The sequence below is a fragment of the Heterodontus francisci genome, chromosome 48 (assembly GCF_036365525.1).
Source record: "Heterodontus francisci isolate sHetFra1 chromosome 48, sHetFra1.hap1, whole genome shotgun sequence".
NCBI lineage: Eukaryota > Metazoa > Chordata > Chondrichthyes > Heterodontiformes > Heterodontidae > Heterodontus > Heterodontus francisci.
In genome coordinates, this window is record NC_090418.1 from 13900402 (window position 1) to 13912373 (window position 11972).

The 11972-nt window shown below is 42.2% G+C and overlaps 1 protein-coding gene across 1 annotated transcript; it reads right to left on the minus strand.

The window, feature by feature from the left end:
* Nucleotides 1-8565: 8565 nt before the first annotated feature.
* LOC137357556 (prolactin-releasing peptide receptor-like) lies at nucleotides 8566-9979 on the minus strand. Its single transcript, XM_068023974.1, has one exon. The coding sequence runs from the start codon at nucleotides 9917-9919 to the stop codon at nucleotides 9101-9103; it is 819 nt and encodes a 272-aa protein (XP_067880075.1). The 5' UTR covers nucleotides 9920-9979; the 3' UTR covers nucleotides 8566-9100.
* Between the last annotated feature and the right edge of the window lie 1993 nt (nucleotides 9980-11972).

The window sequence follows — 11972 nt, forward strand, 5'->3', positions numbered from 1 at the left end:
ATGATGGCATTAAGAGAGCTTTTGGGCCAGCCATCAAGAAGATCGCCTTCCTCAAATCTAAATCAGGGGAAAGAATCACTTACCAATGCAAGCAAATGGACCACTGGCTGGAGCACTACCTCGAACTGTACTCCAGGGAAAATGTTGTCACTGAGACCACCCTCAATGCAGCCCAGTCTCTGCCAGTCATGGATGAGCTGGACGTACAGCCAACAAAATCAGAACTCAGTGATGCCATTGATTCTCTATCCAGCGGAAAAGCCCCTGGGAAGGACGGCATTACCCCTAAAATAATCAACAGTGCTAAGCCTGCTATACTCTCAGCACTCTATGAACTGCTTTGCCTGTGCTGGGATGAGGGAGCAGTACCACAGGACATGTGCGATGCCAATATCATCACCCTCTATAAGAACAAGGGTGACCGCGGTGACTGTAACAACTACTGTGGAATCTCCCTGTTCATCATAGTGGGGAAAGTCTTTGCTCGAGTCGCTTCAAACAGGCTCCAGAAGCTGTCTGAGTGTGTCTAACCTGAGGCACAGTGTGGCTTTCAAGCAGAGAGATCCACCATTGACATGCTGTTGTTCCTTCATCAGCTACAGGAGAAATGCTGCGAACAACAGATGCTCCTCTATGTTGCTTTCATTGATCTCACCAAAGCCTTTGACCTTGTCAGCAGATGTGGTCTCTTCAGACTACTAGAAAAGATCGGATGTCCACCAAAGCTACTAAGTATCATCACCTCATTCCATGACAATATGAAAGGCACAATTCAGCATAGCGGTGCCTCATCAGACCCCGTTCCTATCCTGAGTGGCGTGAAACAGGGCTGTGTTCTCGCACCCACACTGTTTGGGATCTTCTTCTCCCTGCTGCTCTCACATGCATTCAAGTCTTCAGAAGAAGGAATTTTCCTCCACACAAGATCAGGTGGCAGGTTGTTCAACCTTGCCCGTCAAAAAGCGAAGACCAAAGTACGGAAAGTCCTCATCAGGGAACTCCTCTTTGCTGACGATGCTGCATTATCATCTCACACTGAAGAGTGTCTGCAGAGTTTCATCAACAGGTTTGCAGCTGCCTGCAATGAATTTGGCCTAACCATCAGCCTCAAGAAAATGAACATCATGGGACAGGACGTCAGAAATGCCCCATCTATCAATATCGGCGACTACACTCTGTAAGTGTTTCAAGAGTTCACCTACCTACGCTCAACTATCTCTCTGGCCACAGGAGACGTACAAGAGGACTGGAAGGCAGCGAATTAGAATTAGAACATTACAGCGCAGTACAGGCCCTTCGGCCCTCGATGTTGCGCCGACCTGTGAAACCATCTGACCTACACTATTCCATTTTCATCCATATGTCTATCCAATGACCACTTAAATGCCCTTAAAGTTGGCGAGTCTACTACTGCTGCAGGCAGGGCATTCCACGCCCCTACTACTCTCTGAGTAAAGAAACTACCTCTGACATCTGTCCTATATCTATCACCCCTCAACTTAAAGCTATGTCCCCTCGTGTTTGCCATCACCATCCGCGGAAAAAGACTCACACTATCCACCCTATCTAACCCTCTGATTATCTTATATGTCTCTATTAAGTCACCTCTCCTCCTCCTTCTCTCCAACGAAAACAACCTCAAGTCCCTCAGCCTTTCCTCGTAAGACCTTCCCTCCATACCAGGCAACATCCTAGCAAATCTCCTCTGCACCCTTTCCATAGCTTCCATATCCTTCCTATAATGCGGTGACCAGAACTGCACGCAATACTCCAGGTGCGGTCTCACCAGAGTTTTGTACAGCTGCAGCATGACCTCGTGGCTCCGAAACTCGATCCCCTTACTAATAAAAGCTAACACACCATATGCCTTCGTAACAGCCCTATTAACCTGGTTAGCAACCTTCAGGGATTTATGCACTGGGACACCAAGATCTCTCTATTCATCTACACTACCAAGAATCTTCCCATTCGCCCAGTACTCTGCATTCCTGTTACTCCTTCCAAAGTGAATCACCTCGCACTTTTCCGCATTAAACTCCATTTGGCATCTCTCAGCCCAGCTCTACAGCCTATCTATGTCCCCCTGTACCCTACAACATCCTTCGGCACTATCCACAACTCCACCGACCTTCGTGTCATCCGCAAATTTACTAACCCACCCTTCTACACCCTCTTCCAGGTCATTTATAAAAATGACAAACAGCAGTGGCCCCAAAACAGATCCTTGCGGTACACCACTAGTAACTAAACTCCAGGATGAACATTTGCCATCAACCACCACCCTCTGTCTTCTTTCAGCTAGCCAATTTCTGATCCAAAGCTCTAAATCACCTTCAACCCCATACTTCCGTATTTTCTGCAATAGCCTACCGTGGGGAACCTTATCAAAAGCCTTACTGAAATCCATATACACCACATCCACTGCTTTACCCTCATCCACCTGTTTGGTCACCTTCTCGAAAAACTCAATAAGGTTTGTGAGGCACGACCTACCCGTCACAAAACTGTGCTGACTATCTCTAATGAACTTAATGTGTTACCATTAGTCAAGAAAGGTAGTGGGGATAAAACAGGTGAGTCTAACATCAGTGGTTGGGAAAATATTGGAAAAAATTCTGAGGGACAGGATTAATCTCCACTTGGAGAGGCAGAGATTAATCAGGGATAGTCAGCATGGCTTTGTCAGGGGGAGATGGTTCCTAACTCACTTGATTGAATTTTTCGAGGAGGTGACTAGATGAGGGTAAAGCAGTAGATGTAGTATAAATGGATTTCAGTAAAGCTTTTGATAAGGTCTCACATGGGAGATTGGTTTAGAAGGTAAGAGCCCATGGGATCCAGGGCAATTTGGCAAATTGGATCCAAACTTGGCTTACTGGCAGGAGGCAGAGGGTAATGGTTGAGGGTTGTTTTTACGAGTGGAAGTCTGTGACCAGTGGTGTACCACAGGGATCAGTGCTGGGACCCTTGCTGTTTGTAGTGTACATTAATGATTTAGACGTGAATACAGGAAGTATGATCAGTAAGTTCGCAGATGACACGAAAATTGGTGGTGTCATAAATAGTGAGGAACAAAGCCTTAGATTACAGGATGATATAGATGGGCTGGTAAGATGGGCGGAACTGTGGCAAATGGAATGTAATCCTGAGAAGTGTGAGGTGATGCATTTTGGGAGGTCTAACAATGCAAGGGAATATACAATGGATGGTAGGACCCTAGGAAGTACAGAGGGTCAGAGGGACCTTGGTATACTTGCCCATAAGTCACTGAAGGCAGCAACACAGGTAGATAAGGTGGTTAGGAAGGCATATGGGATACTTGCCTTTATTAGCCAAGGCATAGAATATAAGAGCAGGGAGGTTATGATGGAGCTGTATTAAATGCTAGTTAGGCCACAGCTGGAGTACTGTGTACAATTCTGGGTACCACACTATAGGAAGGATGTGATTGCACTGGAGAGGGTGCAGAGGAGATTCACCAGGATATTGCCTGGGCTGGAGCATTTCAGCTATGAAGAGAGACTGGATAGGCTCGGGTTGTGGGTTGTTTTCCTTCGAGCAGAGAAGGCTGAAGGGAGACCTGATTTAGGTCTACAAAATTATGAGGGGCATTGATAGGTTCGATAGGAAGAAATTTTTTCCCTCAGTGGAGAGGTCAATAACCAGGGTCCATAGATTTAAGGTAAGGGGCAGGAGTTTTAAGGAATATTTTTTTCATCCAGTTGGCTGGAATCTGGAACACACTACCTGAAGAGGTTGTAGTGGCAGGAACCCTCAAAACATTTAGGAAGTATTTAGATGAGCGCTTGAAACACCATAACACACAAGGCTACGGGCCAGGTGCTGGAAAATGGGATTAGAATAGCTAGATGCTTGATGGCGGCACAGAGACGATGGGCCGAAGGGCCTGTTTCTGTGCTGTATAACTCGATGACTTTGTAACAGTTCAAATTTGACATTACATACATTTCATGTTATATTTACAATGTACATCTCGTATCAGACATTTTTGGTGCTTATATGTTTTCCTAAAATGTGTTTATTCATAAAATTGTAAAAGTACATTCCACAGCTATTCAAATTTGGTATTAAATGAAGTGCAAATACGGATCGGTTTCTTTCAATACAATAGATGAGGTGCCTCTATATACTCGCCATTATAGATTATATTTACATTTCACGTCATTCTCTGGTGCATACATCCCATTGGTTTTACTAGGTTTCCAGCTCCTTGGTATATGTTTGCGACAGGGCCTTAGACGGTACAGTTAACAATGCAAGCGGAAATAGCCCACTTGTCACATTACATTACAATGGAAAAGGGAGCAGCCAAGTCTCAGTGCCTGTCACTTTTCACTCAGTGCAATAGGAAACAGCTAAACACCGGCGCCTTTCATTCTTTAAGCTGTAACCAGAAGCAGCTAAATACAACTGTTCGGCACTTGACACTCAGTGTGAGACTGAACAGAATACAAGCACCTTTACTTTACACTCACTAAAATAGGAAACAGCTCCGTACAACTAGCTTTCTCTGATGCCCTCACCATTTCCATTATTTCCGGTTATAGCATCAATACCTTTCATTGGACACATTGTGCAACGGGAAGGCCCCAGTCCAATTTACTGTTACTTCATCCACAGTGTAATAGGAAAAATCTCGGTACCCATACAGTTCATAATACACTCGCTGTTTGAAGTAACAGGTAAATACCCAGAGAAACCCTTCCACTTTACAATCAATGTAGCAGCAAATAGGAATCAGTCCAGTACCAAAACCTGTCACTTGTTACCTCGTCAAAATAAAATTAACCTGCATAAATACCTTTCATATTACAGTCATAGTGACAGAAAACTGCCTAGGATCAACACCTTTCAGTTTACTCTCAGTCAAATATAAAACAGCCTGTGTTAAACCTCTCACTCTACATTTAGTTAAATAAAGAACAGCCCAGTAGAAATACCTTTCACTTTGCACTCAGAGTAAGAGGATAGAGCCATATACCATTAGTTGACATTTTTCTCGCAAATAGGAAAAAACAAAACAAACCTCAATACCTGTCACTTTACACTTAGTCGAATGTAAAATAGCCCGGTACCAAAAGCTTTCAGTTTATTCCCGCTGTATTAGAAAACAGTCTCTTTACAGTTATTCAAACATAAACCAGCCCAGTAGTATTACTATTCACATTGATTCAGTGTGATAAGAAACAGCCGACAAACAATGAATTTCACTTTATACTCTATATAACAGGTAACAACAGAATGGCAATACATATCAAATGACACTTAGTGAAATATAGAACAGCCCAGTAGAAATTTATCTCACTTTACACACACTGTGCAGTAGAAAATAGCCTAACACGGATTTCCGCCTGTTTTCACGCAGTTAAGTAGGACAGGTCCCGGTGATAATTCTTGTTCCTTTGACCCACTCAAAGTGGAAACAGCACTTTACCAACACCTGCCACTTTACACTCAGTGTAACAGGGAACAGTGCAGTACCAGTACATTTCATTTTGTACTCAGTGTATTCGGAACCAGTTCAGTAAACGGAGGGCCAAAAGAACCGATGTGGCCACAAGGCAGCATTAATAAGTGGACCGATTTTGGAACATACCAATTCTACCATGTTTATATGTACCATGATTACTTCAGAGTAGAGAAAGTCGATAATATGCCTGACATTCCTAGTAAATTAAGAATGATTCAAGGACTGGAACTCACTAAAGTTCCTAATATTCCTGAACAATATTAGGAAACGTAACGAGTGATAAATTCCACGGAAATGATATTTTACAGCCAGGGACTCAAATTGATTAACATGTGGGTTCATAAAAATATTTTTTCTCTTTTATGAACGCTGCGAACCAATTTTCACACACTCTCTCTGTCCCTCTTGTTTTTTTTCAAGGATTTCCTCTGGACATTCTATATTCAACTTGGTTCTCGACTGTATTATGGACCTCACACATAACATTGGCCTCATTTTTCCTGTCTCATTTTATCCTCAATACTGAGAATTATTTGCGGATCTCCAGCTTTCGATGTCTTTCCTTTCTCCTTCATGGGAATGTTTTCGATCTGTACCCGGATCCTTTCTTGTCTGAAAGCCTCCAATTGTTCAATTACTGTATGTCTATCAATTATTGATTCCAATTCACCTGGGCAATTTACCTTTTCAACTCCCTGAAGTTAGCCCTCCGCCAGCTAAGAACTTTTACACTTGAGTTGTCCTGGTACTTTCCATAATCCGTCCACCCCAGGTGATGGTATATTCCTCAAGTCCTCTCCCGCTGAAAAAACACTGCAGTTCATTCCCCAGAACCAGATCCTCGTTGGCCTGCAATCACGCTGATAATGTAAGAACTTTTGTTCACTTTCAGGAATTTATCCTCGTCTTTTGCCTTTACACTGTTACTGTCCCAATCTACATTAGCATAAGTGAAGATCCCCATGATCAATATAATCATAGAATAGGACAGCGCATACAGAGGATGTTCGGCCCCTCGGTTCTCTGCTGGCTCTTTCAAAGAGCAATCCAATCACCTCCACTCCCCGCTCTTTTCCCACATCCCTGCAATAATTCTCCTTCAAGTATTATCATTGTGAAGTCTACTATTGAATTTATATCCATCATCCTTTCAAACAGTGCATTCAAAATCTTAGCCACACAGTGTGTATTTACTTTCCTCATATCACATCTGGTACACTGGCCAAATACCCTAAATCTGTGCCATCTGCTTATTGAGGCTTCAGACATTGGCAAAGTTTCTGTTAATTTAACCTGCCTACATCATGATTTTAAACAAATTTGTAATATCTCTTCAGCCTCCTTTACTCTATGGAGAACACGCCCAGTTTCTCCAGTCAGTCAACTTAACTGCAATCCCTCACCCCTGGACACATTCTATTCAATCTCTCTGTAACCTCTCCAAATGTTTCAAGTCCTTTCTAAAGTGTGATGCCCAGAATTCATCAAAATATTTCAGCTGGGGCCGAACTTGAGTTTATACAAATTTAACAGAACTTCTTATCTGTTGTTGATTTTTCTATTCATAAACCCCAGGAATCCCGTGTGCTTTATTTATTGCTTTGTTGAACTGTGCTGCTGCCTTCAAAGACCTCTCTGTTCTTACACACATTTTAAAATTGCATCGTGCAACTTTTATTCTGTCTCTTCATTCTTCCCACCAAGAGACATCTATCACCTTGTACTTTTCTGCGTTGAATTTCAACAGCCACATTTCTGCCCATTCTACCAGCCTGTCCTGTGCTCTTAAAGATAATTATCATCTTCCTCACTGTTTACTACACTTTCAAATTTCGTGCAATCTATAAATTCCGAAATTGTGCCCTGTGTAGCCCCAATTCTAAGTCATTAATTTATATTAGCTTATCTGTAATTCTTGCATATTTCTCTTCTATCTCATTCTCGCTATTTGGAGGTCTCAATGTATACCAGTCGCTCAATAACGCTTTTTTGTTCCTTAATTGTAAGCAAATAGAGTATGTCTTTGACTCCTCAACTACATCATTTCTTATCATAGTTTAATCGACAAATTCTGCCCTTTTCTCGTTCCCTGTCTTTGCTGGATACCTTGGAATATTGTTCTGAAATCTCTACTTCTTTCAGCTTCTGTTATTGTCACTCTGTCAAAGTCCAATGTGGAGACTTGAACTTCACTGTCTCACAATTGGTCTCTGTCTGATCCCTCCTGTTCTGAACTATTCTTCACACAAGTGCTACTTGTCTCTGAGTCCTTTGTTCACCCTGGTTCTCCTCTCTACAATTTCATCCTGTTGTCCAACCCCCTGCATATACCCTGAATCTCCTCAACGTTCCTCGCACCATTGTTGCAGTGGAAATTTACACTGTTCACCAGAAAGGCTGGGAGAGAGGGGGTGATGAAGAGGGGTGGGGCTGGGCGGTGGATAGCATCTAAGTTGCACAAAATGATCATAGGAAAAAGCTCAGCTTTGCAGTTGCTGATCCAACACACAACCTCGGCATTTCCCAAAACCATACTGTCACAGAACGGCCTAGTGACCGATTGCGCCACTGGAACCGCTATAACTGGACCAGCAAATGTGCTGTAGTGGGATGTAGCAGTGCGCTGGACTGTATCCGGGCGCGTGTTGCCCAGGTATCCAGGACTGTGCTGTATTGGTACCCGGTAGTTAGCTATACCGTTACCGGGGTGTATATTGCAACGCGACATGGGATATGCTGTTCCGGTACCAGGAAGCGTGTTGTACTGGATCCCAGGGGTATGTAGTCCGAGGACCTGGGCATGCGCTGTACCGCGGCCCTGGATTATACTTTACTGGGACCGGCGAACGTGTGGCTCCGGGACCCGCCGGTATGCTGTACCGGGTCTCGGGACCGATGTTTTGTGGTTTTCCAGGACCAGGGAGTGAGAGGGATTCGGATCAGGAATATAGCTGCAACATTTCCTTCTGATCTGACCCAGATTTCGATGTGTCCTACATTTTTTCGAACAATGAAGCAAGTTATCACCGGGCAAAGTATCTTTTAGCTCAGTTCACAATCTGCTTTATTCGAGAAAAGATCCGGGGGTGGGGGGGGGGGGGGGGGGGTGGGGTGCGTGGTGGATGGGGCGGGAGTGCTGCTAATTTAAGTTCGAAATATTAATTTTTTTTTGTATTGTTCCCTGTACGGTGCATGTAACCTTCCTTCTTTCCTGCTGCCTTGACTTTTTTCCTGATCCTATCCTGCCTTTCAAATCTTCTCCCTTCATAATAAAGCAAACATTAGAGTAACTGAGCTACTAAACACCCAGCGACTGTCATTGCAATGCCAACGAATGGTGTATGTTCAAAACAAATCACAGCAAGTGTTCATTCCCAGAGTTGTGTAAAACAGTAAAACTCCCTTCGGTTGAAAACGCACCTGTAGGTAATGCATTCCTGGGCCTTGTCTTGGAAAATTTGCTACAAGTTCCTGCTCTATGATGTTAACTTACCTTTATGATTGGACCAATTTGTGAGATATTTCAGAATATATAAAGAATAAAAGAAAGCTGACAGCACATTTTACAACACAAATACACACAACAGTGTTAGGAAGGGTCAGATCAGTTCATCGGATTAATTTGACCATCAATGTGAGAGGATATTTCACTCCATTCCACAACTCCTGTCTGAATTTCCTTTGGGTCACTGCATAAATAAACGTGTTCGTGCAGCAACTCAACAGCTGGAGCATGAAGCCTATTTCTGGAACAAATGTGGGCAGAGCAACAGTAATCCACAAGTAATCCAACCGTCTCAAGATAGAACACACCATAAACACCACCCATAACAGGATGAAATTCGCCGATATAACGAACAGTAAAATCATGGATTTTCTTCGATTCGCCATCTCTGGGTCACTGGGACTCTCCCCACTGCTCCCACCCCGGAGCCGCCTGCGGACTCTGCTGGCTACTATAATGTTTCTGACCGTCAGTGCATTGAATAGTAGAATCAAAACAAATGGAATAAAAGGTGTTAAAATATAATGCATGAATTCAACGACGGCCCAGGCCAACGAACGTGATATTACGACTTCCACACGGCAAAACCAGGGACTGTTAGAAAGCGAATAGAAATGTGTATACAGAAAATACCAGAAAATGTTCTTCAAACAGCTCAGCACAGTCACTGTTCCGAGAACCACAGCAGCTGTTTTCTCGGTGCAATATTTGGTTTTCAGCTTCTGACAACAAATGGCCACAAATCGATCAAAGGAGAAAGTGACGGTAAACCAGACAGAACAGTCTGTGGCGGCATAAAGCAGGACGGCGTGGATATTGCAAACTTTCATACGCCAAATAAAAGCAACCTCTACCCGGTAAACAATAGGAATCTGCCTTAGGATCAGATCGAAGATTACGACCAACAGGTCCGCCGTTGCCATGGCAACCAGATAGCTGGTGACACATTTGGAGAGACCGCATTTTCCCCGAGACAGGATCACAATCGTCACCAGGTTAACTGTAAGCAAAAGGAGAATAGGAAATTATTAACCAAAATAACCAATAAGTTTGATGTGTCTCCCGTGAAATAAAAAAGAGAAAGTGAATTTCTATTAAATGGAAAAAAGGAAACAATCGGGAAATGGGAGCTCCATTAAAGAGGAAAACAAGAAGGGGAATAAGCCAGTTGCGCCATTCAGTTATATCCCAGCTGATCCGTATCTGAACTCTTATCTACACGCCTTGATTCCTTCTACATGCCTATGGAATAAACTACCAAACTCAGTTTTGAAACTTTCAATTCACTTAGTCTCAATGATTTTTTTCGAGAAATGTTTCAGATTTCCACTACTCTTCTGTGAAGAAGTGATTTTACCATCACCGCTGAAAGGTCTGGCTGTAACTTATTTAATCACCATGGGGTGGGGAGGTGATACAAAAATGCCTGGGTGTAGGGGGAAATGGAAAATCTATGGTAATCTCTGAATGGGTTCGTTAGTTACATACTGTCTGTTCTCAGTCAACATTTTCAGGACATTTAGTAAATCTCTGCAAAGGCACAAATCAAACCTTCCCATCCAATGGCTACAATGTGATTGTTCCTCTTTATTTGTTCCTGTTCCATAATATTACATATTAACTTCTTGTTTGTTTTGTATGTTAGAAGTGAGGGCCGGTCTGATCCTCTGCTCCTGGATACCCTATGGTTGATTAATGGATGAGCCAAGTTGCAGACATGCCTCCTTCCCTGGTAATTCGTTATTCAGGGTCACTTGTACAGTAATCATTTGAAATAAACAATTGAATGAGCTAAATAATAAGAAATAGTAACGCAAGCTAAGAATTCTCATGGAAATATCCAGAGACAGCCAAACAAACGTGGGTCAGAAATCAATAGAAAGCAAGATATCTGAACTCGGTTGAATCATCGATGTTTGGTCATTAGCCTGGTTAGCACTCATTTGTTCAACTAAATAATTAACTACAAGCTGCTGAACTTGAGAGAGGGTGAGGTATTAGAACAATATTCTCGTCTGACACTTGGTCTCAGTATCTACATACACATGCACACTTTTGGTTCAGATAACACTCGACTAACTGTGCTGTAGTCTGAAAGATCATTGAAATATTATTAAGATAGTCCGAAATGGATCTAATAATGGCAATTAAGAACACAATAATGATTGAGCTGATAACAGTGAATGAGAGCTCACAACCATGGAACACAGATCACCATTAAATGTACACGAATAGAAAGATAGAAAGAACAGAATATATAGAAAAAGACAGACAGTCGAAATAAAGAAGAAACAAAGAACACCATAAAGGAAGGAAAGAATGGACAGTAGTAAGGAAAGAAAGAAAGAAAGAAGGAATTAAATGAAAGAAGGATGAAAGAAAAGTATGGAAGAAAATAAGAAAGGAAAAGAAGAAAGAAAAGCAAAGCAAATAAGAAAGTTAGAAAGGAAGGAAGAAAGAGAATGAACAGTATTTAGGAAGGCAATAAATAAGAAGGAAAGAAGGAAACAAATGAAAGAAGGAAGAAAGGAAAGAATGAAAGAAAATAAAAATAGAAAAGAAGAAAGAGAAGAAAAGAAAGAAAGAAAAAAGAAAGAGAAAAGGAAGGGAAGAATGAAAGAAGAGAAGAAAGATTGGAAGAAGGAAGAATGAAGAAATACAAAAGAAATAAATAAAGGAAAGAAAGATAAGTAGAAAGAAAGAAGGAAAAAAGTAGGACGAAAGGAAGCAAACAAGGAAAGAAGGAATGAAGAATAAGCATCTGCAGGTACTTATCACAAATGTCGGGCATCCAAAAGCAATTTACAGCCAGCAAAGCACCTTTCACATGTATCCACTGCTGGAACTTTGATGTGTAGTCACTGATATAATACAGGGAATGTAATAAAATAAAGTGTGGGATGCATGTACAAATATACCATATACTGGTAAACTCCAGTTACTGAAGTTCCAATCCAGGCCATAACTTACCCGGCA